This window comes from Phalacrocorax carbo, chromosome 2 (genome assembly GCF_963921805.1).
Source record: "Phalacrocorax carbo chromosome 2, bPhaCar2.1, whole genome shotgun sequence".
Lineage (NCBI taxonomy): Eukaryota > Metazoa > Chordata > Aves > Suliformes > Phalacrocoracidae > Phalacrocorax > Phalacrocorax carbo.
Genome location: NC_087514.1, coordinates 120851650 through 120868363, shown reverse-complemented (window position 1 = coordinate 120868363; position 16714 = coordinate 120851650). Strand labels below are relative to the sequence as shown.

Here is a 16714-nt window from a genome sequence, read left to right as displayed (position 1 = left end):
TTTGAATCATAGCTATTTAATAGCACCACTCCAAACACATACAAATGACTTGACAGTTAAATTTTTATTTGGATTTCCTGTATTGTATTATGTGTTGTTTGACTGTATGCACATTAGAAAATTTAATCTTTATATTACTAGTTTGGAGCCAAACAATAGCTTAAATGGAAAAGGTTAGGCTTAAAAGAATTTAAAACTACTTACAGAAATTAATCTGAATTACTGAAACGTGATAAAACCCTCTGTTTATGTATAGAGGAGTCATACATGATTTCTTCTCTACTGATACCAAAAAAAGCTGTAAAATATGTTTGAACTAGGTTCTAATGCAAAGAAAACTTCTCCCTAGAATTAGAAGCTTGACATGTTCATCACCTGTGGATTGCACATCCTCGTGCCATTCCTTAGAAAATCCAGCTGCTGTGCATGGGAGTTTTTATGCCAGAGCAGCAAAAATTATTATTTTTGGGTTTAGACATAGGCTATTCACTTGGTTGTCCTTGCACAGCCTTTGTTGAACTTCTGCAATTTGTGAAACCTATTTTAAAACGGGATTTTTTTCACAGCCACAGATTGTTTTTCTTTTCCTGTGATAATAAACATTATACAGATTAGACATTCTTGTCTTCTACTTATGCTTCATAAATCCCAAAGGGGGCACAAATATCTTGTGGTTATTCTGCTCTCTACTGGCTATTTTGCATAACTGGAAGGATTTTTAAATTTTAAACTTGAAAACTAAATTATCTAGAATTAAATAGATCTGTCATTGATATAACCAGAGAGAGAAGTAAATGAGTGGCAACATAGTTCAGTAGTCTTATCTAGATGGAGATGGTTAGCATGAAACCATCATCTAGTCTCTCTGGCATCCTTGTGGCCCATCGCATATCAGTGCACAGAACTGATCCCATAGCAACCAGGCAATGAGGCCATTGACTCATTTAACCTCAATTTGAATAAAGCTGACCGTTACACTATCCATCACTTTGCTAATCTTTAGGAACAATATGCCAACACAGAGATTTTTTTTATAAGGTTACTGCTTATGCAAACAGATCTGTTGCTTTCAACCTACAGGATAGCAGCTTTTGCCTAAGTGCTTCACCTGGATTTCACGTTGTGTAGTACAGGATTCAGACTTACCCAGAACCTCTTCTTCAAATAGTTCTTCAGATAGAGGAAAGAGAAATTAATTGCTGAATATTTCACAGCAGTAAACTACTTCAGTTTCAATCAGCTTCACTTGCTGGTATGTTGTAGATGAAGCTGTATTCAGGGAGGCTGCCCACTGCTCGGTGCTTTGTACTGCTTTTTTATGACCATGAGACAGCAAGCGGTTACTCTATTGAACATAGGTATGGGTATATTTATTGCCCAAATTTGAAACTGTCCTTAAGTGTTAATTTCTACCCAAAATATCAATAACCACTTTGCTGACTGTCAAGTTAGATTAAGTTTTTCTGGAATTAAGTTCATTCTTGTTACCTCTATAGGTCTGTCTCTTGCTACAACAAAAAGTCACACTCTTTCTTAAACTAAGTTTACAGTGCAGGCTTAACATTTGTTTCTCACTAGAATTAAAGTAGTTGCTTCAGTTAAGCTTTTAGCTTGTAGCTTGTTTATCTTCTGACATATCCTGCCAGAACATAGTAGTTTGCATCGGGAGACATAGTCATGGGAAGTTCCAAAGAATCACCCCAATATTTCTTAGGCATATTGTTGATATATTACAGCATCTTACAATTATTGGTAATGCAAATAATTTGCATAACATTTTCATCAATGTGTTGCAACTTTATATTAGCAGTACATTCTAATTCAAACTAATGCGACCCAAACATCTTTTCTTTATCACCTTTTCAAATAATATCCTTCTGAAAGCTTTCTGGATAGTTTTTATAGGTCAAGATACCTGCTATTCAAGTCACTGATATCCAGGAAACTTTTAGGTTCAAACAGTCCGTAGTTATAGTTCTACAAAGTAAAAAAAGCCAAAAAGGTTAAAACCTACCAACACTCAACAACAATATGCAAGAAAAATCTAACTCAGTGAAGTCAAGTTCTTGCAAAGACTCCGTGTGATGAAAGGTAAGGAAAGGCTGTGAATCTAAATTAGCAGAAAATTTTTTATATAAAACTGTGTCTATATAGGCTTATGATATAATAATGAATTTCACCTTAGCTTCATTTCCTTACTGATGTAATGTATGATGAGTGTACATGTATTGCTCAAGAAAGTTGCCAAATAGAGAACAAATTATTTATAAACATCAGTGGAGGTGTACTGAATAAAACTTTTATTTTTCCCAGTGTGCAAACCTTTCTCTATGAGCATTTCTTTCAGGACAAAAACTGGAAACGTTGCCATAAGAAGCATAAAGAACTCTTTTTTGTAGGACATAAAAATGTTTTCTTTTCATGCTCCATCTATGTGCATACTAAAACATCTTCTGGCAGTTATTATTCACATTTTTTCCCATTTGGGAGCTGAGTATATTGAATTTAATAATTCTTTTATCTTCTTGCAAAAATTATTTTCAAATGAGCTGTGGACTAAATTGCTTGTTTAAATTATGCTGTAGAATATATATTTTCTAGTCTTAATATGGAAACTGTTTTGGAAATTATGTCAGTATCTCAATGCATAAGACTCTAATAATTCAAACTTGAGGATTGCTCAAGAATAGTTAAAATCTATTACTATATTTGTTTTTCCTGCCCACATCTGAGGAATCTTAGAACCTTGGTTCTTTTCTTTATCTGTTCTAAATGGCTGAACAACCACTGTATTTGTATTAGCAAATACAGTTTCTGTAGTCAGTATGTGCCAAAATCTATTCTAATCTCCTCCTGAGCAGACCTGATAATTAATACTGTGTGTTATGAGGCTATAAGGAATTTTAAAATTGATGAGCTCTAGTTTAGATGAGATTGTAGGGAACTCTTTTGGAAGAGTTATTAACAAGAAATAATTGAGAACATGTTTTGTATACTGTAGAGATATTTTATTTTCCTAAGGGGATGGAGAATTATTGTCACACATTAAGATTTCAGGAAATTGAGAAGATGCTGTTTGTCCCCACATGGTGTGTAGCTTATGATGTTGCTTCAGTCTTTGATGGAAAAATAAGTCTGTAAAAGCTAGTTGTTCTTTTGCTTTTGATCTCTGTCTTTGTAAAGTTCTTTTATCTTCTGCAGCATTCCTGTAAAAATTTGAACTATTAGCCTAGTCTATATACATATTTGTTTTTCAAGTAATACGTTTTCTCTGAAGGAGAGTTCCCTGAGCTTTGAGAATGTCTTATTGCTGTTTTTCTCATCTCTTATTCTATTGTGAGACATCTCATTCTTCTGGCAGAAAATAAGATGTAATACTTTTAAGAAGAGCCAGATAGGAGGACTTGCCTCTCTCCCTTCATCTGCACCTCATGTGGAGCCTGTACCTGTATTCTCAAGCTGGGATCCCTGGGTGCATTTTTGTTATCCTGGCTGCTTAGGCTCTCATCCTGCATGTGGGTGTCTGTGAATACACCTCTGTGTTTATATGAAGCTCCTTAATGCCATCATCTGTGCATTGTCACTTACAGGGTTAGAGAGTATGAGTGGTGGGCTGGCCTTCCTAACAAGGTATGAAGAGAAATACTTGAGATACTTGATATGTGACTGTGAATGGTTCAAGTTGGATGAAGTTGAATTTCCTTTTATATTCCAGGCGAATACTTCACAGAGATTTGAAAGCCAAGAATATATTTTTGAAAAATAATCTTCTTAAAATTGGTGAGATTTCTGTACTTTTTAAGGATTTATTTTAGTGTGATAGAACAGTCCAGCAGACATTTTGTCAATAAGAAGATTTAAATAAAGTCATGTCTGATACAGCATTTTGATTTGTGGTCAAACATTTATTTGACAGTGAGACACAGGAATAGGGGCCTGGAGAAGCAATGAACTATTTAGCCTTGGGGGTGCTCCAAGCTTGACTGGACCTGGACCTGAGCAGCCTCATTTTGAAGTTGGCCTTGCTTTGAGCCAGGGGTTTGAAACAGAGGACCTTGTGAGGCCTCTTCAAACCTACATCCTTCTATAATTCTATGATTTTCTAGTGTGTTTATTTTGAAGAATTACTGAAAATTGTTTTTTCCATATTTTAAAATTCTGGCAATTTTTTTTTTTTATGTACAGTCATTGTGTCAGGTTTAACAATAAACCCACAGAGTCTGTGTGAATAGATTATTGTTTCTGCTGTTACTTTTAGGAGATTTTGGAGTTTCTCGTCTTTTGATGGGTTCATGTGATCTGGCAACTACATTTACTGGGACACCATACTACATGAGTCCAGAGGCACTGAAGCACCAGGGATATAACACAAAATCTGACATTTGGTGAGTAGTCAGCATACTGTTTCAGTTGGACTAGGCATTTATTTTCTAGGTCAGCATTTGATGTTATTTAGACACTACCTTTTTTAAAAAATGTCTCCCTCAGTAGGTTCCTCACACTTCTCCACTAAAATTATTCCAGGACATTCATGTCATATGTGGCAACTGGGAGGTTTGCTCTTTGTGTTAAGAAGCATGTAGTTTACTATTATTCTGGGCTACCTGGGACTTCAAAGTAGAGTAAGATTCAGGTCCAGTCTCTGCCATGCCATAGGATCATTGTGGACAAAGTTAAAATTTTGCTGGGAAGGGGGGAATTATTTTTCTCTCTCATATTGAGAAAGATGAAGAGAAAGAAGCAACTCTGTGAAACTTCCAAGGGGATGAGACAAGAGCAATTCCCTGCTGAGAGGGAAGCAGAAGGACCTTCTTAGGAACGGAATTGAAAAACATTGGCAAATACATAAAGGAAGAAGGTACTTGGAAGGGGAGTTGAAAATGAGAATAACTGGAGTGTTAGGACAGAAGCAAAAAAGCACTGTTTTATAAAAGGTTCAAAGGTAGAAAGAAAAGTGTGAGTTCTACACTTGGCACATATGCTTGAGATTAAGACTTCTGAGGTGATGAATAAAGAATCAAGTTGAAAACCTGAGATTTGTTGAAAGACTTTAGGAAACCTTTACGTGTGCAGGTATTTCTGCAAGCTAAGACAAAGAATGATTTTTGGAATGGGGAAAATATCTGTCTCGTATATGTGTGTCCTAAAACATCTCATCGTGTTTTAAGATGATGTTTTTTAAATTCTGTCATAGTATTTTTTTTATAAAATGTGCTTTGTTTCTTCTGTTAAGAGGTGTTCGTTTCTATAGGTATGCTAATATGAAGGTTCCTTTTTAATGAGTATTTCAAATCAGGACATTTCTTTTGTAAGATATTTGACCACTGGAATATAGCTTGTTTACTTGGTAATTTACTCTAGATTCTACTCAATTCTGCCTTTTCAAAATATACTTGTGACTGCAATATATAATTCTAAATCTGAGAAGAATCATCTGTACTTTCAACTCGTAGGTATCATTTTTCACAGTTAGCATGTTCAATCCAGTCAATGGATGTGTCAGGAATCTCATCTCATGGTCTGTGTAGCTGAACTGAGATGGATTTGATGTGAGATCGTCTCTTGTTCATCCGTATCAAAACAAATATCAGTTAATACATGTAGTCAATAAAAATTTATTGAGAGGAGATTTCAAAAGATGTCAAAACAAGTAAACAGACAGGTTAATCTGCCTTTTTTGCTCTATTACTGTAAAGAATAATTTACTGCAGTTTGAACAGAATGTAAAATATATATTTAATTTCTATTTGTTGTTAGAAGTGTCAATCCATTTATGTCATTGAAGTTGTATAGAGTAAATGAAAGCAGAATTTTGAATTTTGTCCAGTATGTTTATAGATGATGTGTTGATCACCCTTTCAAAATTCAACAAATAGCAGAACCATGTCCCCCCACCCCTGCAACAAGTCACTATAGCTTTCTGCTATACCTTATTCATTTTGTAATCTTTCCAAAGCAGTACCCAGAACACTTATCTGAGAGTGGAACTGCCTTCAGTAGGAGCTTCTTGGTCCTCACTTGTAGGGGCACTAAGGAGGAGGTGGGAGGTGTGCCCTGACTCACTAGACACCCCCCAGTCCACAAAGAACTTCTCTTTCTGAGCCAGAAAACTCTCTTTTGATCAAGACTTGTCACCTACCATGACTCATACGTTTGATCGATACATTGGTTATTTCATATCTTCATTTAATGTTTTAATAATGATTCTCCTTGATTTTTTTTTTTTTATTTGCCCCATTTAATGGGGGCTGAAACATGGGAAAGGCCAGAGCACCCAGGGGAACCCACCCTGGAGGCTCCAGGTGAGGTGAAACCCTTGTGCCACTTTGCAGGACTTTCAGTTGCTTTTCAAGAAGTTGCCCAAGTCTCTTATGAGTACCTGAAGTGACGGTCTCTCTTCAGATTTGTCCTTCTGCTCTGCAGCAGGACTCAAAATATTGCACACAAAATTCAGATTTACAAGCATTCAGTTCAGCTATCATGGTCCTCTCTCTGTTCAGCCCAGTTAATCATTGTTCATTGCAAAGACCTTAATTTACGCTGCACTAATGATGTGCTCTAAAGCAACATTGTGCTTTTTAGGTTCACTGAAATGTTGTGCAATTGGCTTTTCAAAACTGGCTTGAATATTCACAGTACAGCAGCTGGTGCAAGAAGTATTGTCCTTTATAACCCAAGGTCAATAGATATAAAAAGCTTCATGTTTCACAGATTTTACATACAGAAGTAGTTCTGCAATTAGGCTCAGAGAAGCTGCAGTGTTTATATTTGTCTTCAGTTAAAATTTCAGGGCTGGACTGCTTGGCTCTTCTGTGCTTTATGCCAAATCTTAATTTACAGGAGGCAAATTAAAACTGCCATCCATGTTTTGCTTACCATCTCATAGCCTGGACTGGCCAGGCAGTAAGTGAAAGCCTTTGCAGATGACACAGTCTGGGGTTTCCTCCTTTCCAGGCAAGGAGCTTCCTCAGGGAGCTGGGCTCAGTTCAGGAGTTCACCAACCCCTCTGCCCGTCGGTGCTTCCCCCTGATGGGCCAGCAGATGGAGAAGGGTCAGTGCAGTGCTGGTAGCTGAGCTGAGACAGTGACTAGGTCAAGAGGCCAGGACGGGTGGAGAATTAACAAGTGATGTGCGTGCATGCATTTGGCAGCCGGGACTCACTTTTACATGAGCACAGCGTGACCCAGAGGCGCTGCTGTGCCAGGGTCCTGGTGACCCTTCCTGGAGTTACACACGATGTGATGGGACCGGCATTGGTGTTGGGGGTTGGCCAGTGTTCCCGTGCCACCAACGCTATGGCACTGCATTCATGTGTCAAGCAAACTGAAGACTGTATGTGTCATTTTAAGGCATTTCTTAGGGTCAGGAAAGGTGAAGTCATGTGGTGGGCCATGGTTGTAGTCTGCTTCTCTGGAACGGTGAGTCTTTTATAATTTTTACAAAACAGAACGCAGAGGGCTCCATGTGAAATAGCCAGTAGGCTGGTGGCTAAGATGTTCCCTGGTGGTGTGAGGGAGCCAAGTCAGCATTTCTGTCTGAATCAGACAGAGCAGAGACCTTGGTCTGAACCTGTGATGTCCAGGAGGAGCAGCTGGGTTATTTTCAAACCCTTCCAGGCAAAAGTTTCATCAAATCTCTGTGGCTGACAAAGCCTCCAAACTTCTTGTTTAATCTAAGTTCATGTTCCAGTGACACACTCTTTCACTGGAAAATACCTGACCATCTCTGTCCTTATAGGGACACAACAGGTACGACTCACCCCCATGTTAAACTACTTGTGCTAGGTATATATACCAGGTCCTTTGGCCTTAGGCTGATTTAGATTATTATTTTGTTTTACAAGGCATATGTGGTTTTTATTTTGTTATTTGGGAGGTTTTTTTTTTAAATATTGTTGGTAGGAAATAGTGGGTTAGTATCTACCCAGATTACATCAATGCCATCCAACTAAGACTGTTGAAGGATCATGGCAGAACACGTCTCCCAGCACCAACAAATGTAGTGGAGACCCATCAGCAATGTTATTAAGAAAGCAATGAGAGGTCTGGGGGGGTTACATGAAAGTCTACAAATAAAGTAACAATTTTAATCAGCTTTTTTTTCAGTACATGCAGTGACTACAAATCATCGGTCCAGCCCAAACAGACCTGGGCTTTGTGACACTAGGCTGAGAAGAATCGGTGTCCTCTAATTCCCAGTCTAAAACTACAGAGTGATTTTTAGAGGGTTCTTATATTTGCTGACTTACGGTATCACCAGAACTATTTGAAAAAAAATGAAAACATTTATTTCCAGGGAAGAGTAAACTAAAAGCAGGTACTTTGTGCATTCAGGGCAGTTGTGGCTGCTCACTAATGCGTTAGGTGAGTGCTAACTTTTTATCTGAGGTTTTGTGAACAACAGGGATACCTTTGTACTTTCCATTATCTTCATGCAACCTAAAAAGCCCAGACTTACCAAATAGGACAGTGATAACTCCTAGAAACGGCCCTAAAGTTAAAGGGTGCTTTTGTACCTTCCCCAGAGATCTCTTCTGTTCCAGAAAACTGGGGTTCCCTTAGCACAAGGGCTTCCAAAGTGTTTAGGTCCTGATTGTTTGGTTGGTTTTTTTTTTAATACTGGAAACTGATCATCACTCCTGCACATGCCAGTGGAAATGACCTCCTTGTTGAGCTCCTGAATAACATTACCAAGATTTGCCTGCCACTGGTAGTTAGCCTGTATTACACCTGCAGGTTTTTTGCAGGTTTTCTAACTGTGGGAGCTTGGGGTTTCTCAGATGAGACTCTGAAATTTGTACTGGCTGGGAGTCTGTCAAGGATGAGTATAGGTCCTGTTACAATGCAGTGGCTATTGTAACTACATAATATTTTGTTTCTGAGTGGATGAGATAAAATGTATGCAAACAGTCATCAGCAATAACATTTCTCTCTTCTTTTCAAAGCTATAAGAATCATAGAATCATAGAATCATTAAGGTTGGAAAAGACCTCTAGGATCATCAAGTCCAACCGTCACCCCAACACTACCATGCCTCCTAAACCATGCCCTGAAGTGCCACCTCTATACATCTTTTAAATACCTCCAAGGATGGAGACTCTAACACCTCTCTGGGCAACCTGTTTCAATGCCTGACCACTCTTTCGGTGAAGAAATGTTTCCCAATATCCAGTCTAAACCTCCCCTGACACAGCTTGAGGCCATTTCCTCTTGTCCTATCACTAGTAACTTGGAACAAGAGACCAACACCCACCTCACTACAACCTCCTCTCAGGTAGTTGTAGAGAGCAATAAGGTCTCCCCTCAGCCTCCTCTTCTCCAGGCTAAACAACCCCAGGTCCCTCAGTCACTCCTCAAAAGACTTTTTCTCCAGACCCTTCACCAGCTTCGTTGCCCTTCTCTGGACACGCTCCAGCACTTCAATGTCCTTCTTGCACTGAGGGGCCCAAAACTGAACACAGCATTCGAGGTGTGGCCTCACCAGTGCCAAGTACTGCTCCTGCTGGCCACACTAGTCCTGATACAAGCCAGGATGCTGTTGGTTTTCTTGGCCACCTGGGCACACTGCTGGGTCATGTTCAGCTGGCTGTCAGCCAACATGCCCAGGTCCTTTTCTGGTGGGCAGCTTCCCAGCCACTCTCTTCCCCAGGCCTGTAGTGTTGCCTGGGGTTGTTGTGACCCAAGTGCAGGACCTGGCACTTGGCCTTGTTAAACCTCATACAACTGGCCTTGGCCCATTGATCCAGCCTGTCTAGATCCCTCTGCAGAGCCCTCCAACCATTGAGCAGTTTGACGCTCCCGGCCAGCTTGGTGTGTCTGCAAACTTACTAAGGGTGCACTCGATCCCCTCATCCAGATCATTGATAAAGATGTTAAAAAAGACCGGCCCCAACACTGAACCCTGGGGAACCCCACTCATGACTGGTTGTCATCAGGATTTAGCTCTGTATGCAACTCTCTGGGCCCAGCCATCCAGCCAGTTTTTACCCAGCGAAGAGTACACCTGTCCAAGCCATGAACCACCAGCTTCTCTAGGAGGATGCTGTGGGAGACAGTATCAAAAGCTTTACTAAAGTCCAGGTAGGCAATATCCACAGCCTTTTCCTCACCCACTAGGTGGGTCACCCTGTCACAGAAGGAGTTCAAAGCATATAAGGCAAACTCTAGGCAGGAACTTTTAAAAGGATTTGTGCATAGTATATGTTATAGATTATCTCATAGGCAGAAATGATAACAGGAATAGTTTAGTTGAAAGACAAATGCTTTTTTTTGCTTAAAGACTTAGAAAATTCTTTACAAAAGAGGTATACATAACTTCCTTTCTGTCTTCCAGAGACAAAGCAATGTCACAGACACATTTAAATCCATTGTACTCTATGTCTTCCACCAAGTACTGTCAGATATTGACAGATGGTTTATCTGTACAGTTTGGGTAAGTTAGGCTTCTGACACCACAGATCCTGGGACTTTCATTTTAATTGTAGTGCTTTTGCACCAATTTGTCTTTTTCTTTAATATTCACAATCCAAATTTTTTTAATTGCCAATTTTTATGTAGGATAGTTACCAAAAATAGCAATAAGAGCAGCGAAGACCTGAAAAGTAGTGGCTGAGAGAGTTGTGATGGTCCATGTGTGCATGTACATATTCCTCATAAAACTCCGGAGTCAGCAAATTCTTAAGACCTTCTGGTATGATCAGACTGAGAGATATACGCCACAGAGGGATTTGCATTTGAATTATCTGGCTTTTGGAGCTGAATTTAAAAGCTAATTTGGATCTTACAGCCTTTGAAGGACTATGACATACCAAAGATCAGATGATGTTAAAAGGACAGCAATGCTTATGTAAACAAGTATCACCAAAAACCTCAGGGTGGTTTCTCCTGAGAAGGGGAAGTTAGAGGTGTCTCTGTTGATATTGTAGAGAACACACTGAAGCCTGTCCAGATGCTCCATTTTATGATGTAATTGAGCATAAGTGGCTTTGATGTGAAATGTTCATACACCGGTTTTGCTGAACTGAAGTGCTGTTTAGGACCTTTGTCAAACCTACTCACAAATATGGGGAGCTGTCAAACCAAATGCTTAACGACCATTTTAGATCTTAAAACACAGGTGTTATACAACATAAGATTATAAAAGTAATTAAATTACATGTTTGGGTCATGTGCAGATTGTGTATGGGAATCAGGAAGCAATTTTCTCTTGCTGAATATGCTCCTTACAAGATGCTTAGATCAGGACTGTAGAAACACAACTGAGAAATGCAGTCCTGAGGCAAAAGCTTGGCGGTAACTCCCTCAAGCAATCGCAGCTCAGCAGCTGTCCTGGGAAGAAATAGCCTTGCTCTGGGATCTAGGGCAACATTTCTCAGTTTAGGAAGTATTTATTTCATTTCAAAGAATTGTATCCTGCAGTAAAAACTTTATTTTTTTCCCCTCATTTTTTTTGTTGTTGTGTTGGTTTTTTTTTTTTTTTTCCTTCATGGGACAGATGGGATTTTCCCTGGGTAGCCTGTTCATGGCCCAGTCTGTAGCAGAATGCTCTGGGAGTTCTTTTCATCTTCCTCCAAAGCCTCAGGTGTAGTCAGTGTACTAAACTAGATGAATAAATGGGCTTCCCTGATGTGGCAAATCCTGTGATCCTGTGCTCCTAATGGCTCATTAAGCAATTTCTAGCTGCCAGCATCAAGCGGCCTCCAAAACAGATTGCTTTTGCAAAAAGCAGTTATAGTACAGTCTGTCAGGTTGGGGTTTTCCTTCCTCTTTTCTTCCCTCTGGCTGGTTTCCGTTTTTGTTTGATGCTTTCAGATGCCAAGTGTGCAGAGTTTTTTTCTTGTTCTTTTTGTTTTGAAGTATTTTCTCACATAGTAATTATCTTGTTTCAGAGTTTGAACATACATCATCAACGTAGATCATCATCTGTGTGTTACTGTTTACTGATTTTTGGAAGTTTGAAAGCTGGTTGACAGTTGAATCTTTAAAAAGCTAGGCAATTTTTTTATGTACCTCAGTAGTTGGTCTTTGTGCAGTTGTTAGCAAAAATGTTCTGCTAATTGTTTTCGCATACTGCTTTGAAAAGTACCAGTGAGGGAGCCCCCTCTATTCTCTCTCCTCTTCCTTACTGGCATTGTATGCAGAGCCTGGGTTTCAGCTTTAAAATTATTTGCTTTTGTTCTTTTATTGCCAGACAGACTGAATCGATTAGTATTCTTTAACCAAAATGAATAATTGAAACTTTATTAATTATTTGCTTTCAAAGATAATGTTTATATGCTTTTCATCAAAGCCATTTACCTATACGTACTTCTACTTATTATCACTATGCTTTATTTTCATACTGCTTCTGTAAATTATAAATGCCACAGTCAAAGACTACAGTAAGAGTAAAGTTGCTCTGATACTTAAGTTGGTTACTTAGGTGAGTCTGGTCCTGTAGCTGGCTCTCACCAGTATTTTCTGTGACCTTGATCACATCACTCATCAGCGCCTCAGCTCTCCTGACTGCAAACTGGGGGGAACACTGAGCACCCTTCAAAGCCTGGAAAGCTTAACTCCCCTATTTTTAAAAAAGCATTTGTCAGACAGAAGCCAGTTGAAGTGCAAACTGTTATGAATAGTCATTATATAAATTATTGTGAGAGTGTTTATGTTAAAATGTTCAACGGAGTGATCTTTTATGATCTCCATTAGGCCTGGTGAATAAGAGCTTGGTAAATAAGGTGATGGTAAACCAGAGGCCCATTTAAAATTGTTAGTAATCTTCCTCCTGGATTTTAATGATTTAAAACCTGCACTGGTTCTTAACTAGGTCTCCAGACCTACAAGTTTGGATTTCTTCTTTTCTTCTCCAAATAAAATTTAGAGGAAATTTAGTTTTAGATGTTGCAATAGGATGCCCTCATCTAAAATTTGATATTTCTTTGGGTGCAAACCAATTTCAGAATCTATTTTGAGTATGTGATCAAATGAGTGAAATCACACCAGAAGACACTTCTGCTATTTGAGACAGGCATTATTTAATTTGACCTTGAATTGTTGCCTCAGTTTGTTGTCAGAAATTAATTTGCAAAACCAATTTAAACAAACCTATGTCCAAGTGCTACTAGACTATTTACTCAGTCACTAATTTAAAAAAATCTCTCTTAATTTAATGAGTAACCACTTAAGGTAGTTCATATAAAAAAGTTTTACTTTATTTTTACATATACATATATATATAAAAATATGTGTATTTATATACAGAATTTAAGTTTGTGTCTGCACTTATGGAAATAAAATGATGATTTCTCCAGTTTATAAAATCAGGATGATAATGGAATATCCTATTCCCAGGAGAAAAGGGCATACAATTGTGGTTTTTACTTACTGTAATGTCACTATGCATGCTACTTTCAAAAATATTGTTTATGCTCTTCCTATTATTTTATTCCTCAAGGTCTCTGGGATGCATTTTATATGAGATGTGCTGTATGAACCATGCATTTACTGGACACAATTTTTTGTCTGTTGTGTTAAAAATTGTAGAAGGTGACACCCCTTCTCTTCCTGACAGATACCCCAGCAAACTGAATGCTGTGCTGTGCAGGTATGTTATTTTCCTGTTTAGCAGACTTTTAAGTTAATTTGGAAAATTGCTTAATTATGACTTTTGCTTTTTAATGTTTCAGCATGTTAAATAAGAATCCTTCATTAAGACCAGCAGCAGCAGAGATTCTAAAAATCCCTTATATTGATGAACAACTAAAGGTATATAAGAAAAAAACGATAGCTGTACACTTGCCATTTGAGTATCTATTTTGCAAAAGCAGAATGTAGGGAGAGAAAATGTGTTGAGAACAAGTAATTAGATAGGAGTTCATGGGAACGCTAATCCAGGGGTCTTTCAGAGCTAAATTACAAATATATCTGAGGTAGCGAGGCAGTGAGAAATGAAGTCCTTGTCACTTTACATGATGAATGTAACCCCTTTTAAGTGTTAGGAGCAATAAGGAGAATGGGCATTTACATGTAACAAGTGCAGATCACTCGGGCCTCGGTACATATGCTCTTTAAACTGTTATGGTTAGTCCTAGTTTTAATGAAAAATAGTGCATCTTGCTCTTTTGGTCCTTGCTTCAGTGTATAAATTTGGCTTTCTAAGAAGGTGGGGAAGAAAACTGCTCAGTCAGTTTTTACATTAGGACTGTATTGGGTCATAGCTGAAGAGTCTGGATGACTTTAGCCTCAAGTGTTGATACTACTATTTTATTTCCTTGCAGAATATACGTTACAAGTTCAGAAACATGACTGTGAAAGTTAAGGCACTTAACTGGCATAAAGAAGCTGCTCCCATTTTTGATGCTCTGTAAGTATTTTTAAGTGTTTCGTGGGCAGCAGTATATGAAATTACAGTGTTGCCAAATAATATCATGTTGAAAACACTGGTGTTATTCTCATAGTGCTTTGCATTTAGAGGGACCCATTCCTCAGAAATACAGAAAAGCAACCACATTAGTGAGATGGATAATTAAGACTTAGGGAAAAAAAAAGGGATTTGCAGAATAAATATTTTTATTATGTAACTGTGTAAATTGCATGTGCATGTGTAGTATATGCATATGTTAATTTGGTGGCAATTGGTATGTAAATTATGACCTTTGTCTTTACATTTTGAAGGTTTAGATGATCATTTTAGTTATGTCATGATCATTTATAGCGCTGCTGTTTGTGTACCTACTAATTATTGAATGTGAAAGCTGTTTCCTACATGACACCAAACTAAAAGCATATACACTTAAACTAATATTCAGCTAATGCATCTGTAGGATACTATTATACTTGTTTTGTAACTATAGTGAGAAATTAATGCTAGCAATGTTTCTTGGCTCTTACATCAGTAGTGCCTTCGCACATGATCTCTCTTTTAGGCACTGAATATATATTAAATTAATTAACTGCATTAAATTACAATGCTGTGATGATTAATGTAAATGTCATCACAGGCAATTTCATTTTGCCGTTGTAAATTATCTCTGCAGTTTTGATGGCAGCTGGCCCTCACCTTTGCTTTCTGTCGCTGTAATTTCTGTATGTGATTTTGCTCAGTTAGGTGCTAGCACACTCAAAATTGGAGGTTTGTGCTCCTGTGCAGAGGAAATGGACGTTCCCGTTTCTTGTTTCCTCTAAATAACTGCCAAGACTTAAACAGCTGCCTGAAATGTCTTTTGAATTATTAGGTAACAGCAATAAAGTAGCCCATGCTCCAATCCAGGGATAGCAGTACCTTTGAGGCAATAGGCCTTTCCCCTTCGTTTTGTGTGACCTCTGCTCTCAGAGAGGGCCCACAGTTTTGTAGCTCTGGTCACTTTGCAGATCTGCCATTTCTGCTGCTTGCAGTCCTCCTTTTGGGAGAGGTGACCAGCTTCAGCTTTTCCAAAGAAAGTGTTATTTATTATCAGTGGTGGGAAGAAAGCAGAGCAAAGGTGGTGGAATTCAACCCAGAAAAATCTTCTGTACATCTTTTGTACCCAGTTTATCTACTAGGAGTGTCTCTGTAAAGCTCTCATCTCTAGAAATTGTGGTTTGGGTTTCCACCCTGTCACTTCTGTTCTTGCTCGCTCCTGTTGATAGATGAGAGACTCTGTCTTTTTATCAGATCCAAGTTCTCTGTTTTGGTATAAATAGGTGCCTTCAGGATAAATAAGTTGTTGACCTTTGCAAGCATAGATGTAAATGCAACAATGAATGATACCTGTATCGGCTAGTAACAACTATCTAATAAATGACAACAAATGGAGCTGGCTGAGACTGCTGTCAAGTTTTTGGCCTTACTATTCTGCATGGTTTCTTCTGCTAGGAATAATCCTTCGCTAGCATACAGTAAATACAAGAGTCAGACAGGTAGATATGCAATAGCCAGGAAATGTTAGATGTGTCTTTTGTCTATGGCTGCTGTACTCAAGTTGATTCGATTAACTCTGAGCGGATTCCTGCCTCTTCAAATTAAATATAGTTAACTGCAGAGATGTTCCTTAGAGATATACCTTAAATAGTTTTGGCGCACTGAAATCTTGCCCAAATGTTATGCCAACTCTATCCAAGTTATATTGAGTAGTTAATCCTTATTGAAACATAAAGTAAGAGAATCTTTAAGAAACTTTTAATCTATGCCTTTGTTTTTTGGGCACAAGATTTCAAATTATCTGTATGCACCAAAAGATTGTAGATGCTTTGAGGAGGCAGTATTTTTACCTGTAATATATAAACTCAGACTTCAAATATCCCCATGCTTCTAGAACAGACTGATAAAACCTCTTTCTATTATTTGTAACATACACTACCTTCTGTACCTGATCCATTGTCATTAGTTTGAATATACTGAGTCTCATCGCCTTCCAAATGGACATCGTATATAGACAGAGCTAGCATATGGGGAGGACATGAATGCGTATCCCAGAGTCTGTAAATATTCTTGCTCAAAAGAAAGTGTGTAGTCTCTAAGAGAAGGAACAAGTTCTAACTACAAACAACATGTTCTTATACTTTTGTTAAAAGAAAATAGAACAACAGCTGCTGCCGTGCAGACTTCTAGAGCTCCTAAAAATCGTGGAGCAACGGATAGCAAATGTTTTTGATTAAGCATGGAAATTTACCTTGAGGTTCTCAAATTCAGGGTATCAGTTTGAGGAAAAAATCCTAGGAAAAGCTTCACTATAAATTATCTTCAAGTGTGC

At 38.3% G+C, this 16714-nt stretch overlaps 1 protein-coding gene across 1 annotated transcript in view; it reads left to right on the top strand.

Annotated features, from left to right (window-relative positions):
* Window positions 1-16714, top strand: part of NEK11 (NIMA related kinase 11) — a 101787-nt gene that overhangs the window by 29755 nt on the left and 55318 nt on the right. The window contains exons 5-9 of the mRNA XM_064444139.1: window positions 3716-3780; window positions 4259-4385; window positions 13438-13587; window positions 13670-13748; window positions 14261-14346. Coding sequence (XP_064300209.1) covers window positions 3716-3780; window positions 4259-4385; window positions 13438-13587; window positions 13670-13748; window positions 14261-14346 — 507 coding nt within the window. The remainder of the gene's footprint in view (window positions 1-3715; window positions 3781-4258; window positions 4386-13437; window positions 13588-13669; window positions 13749-14260; window positions 14347-16714) is intronic.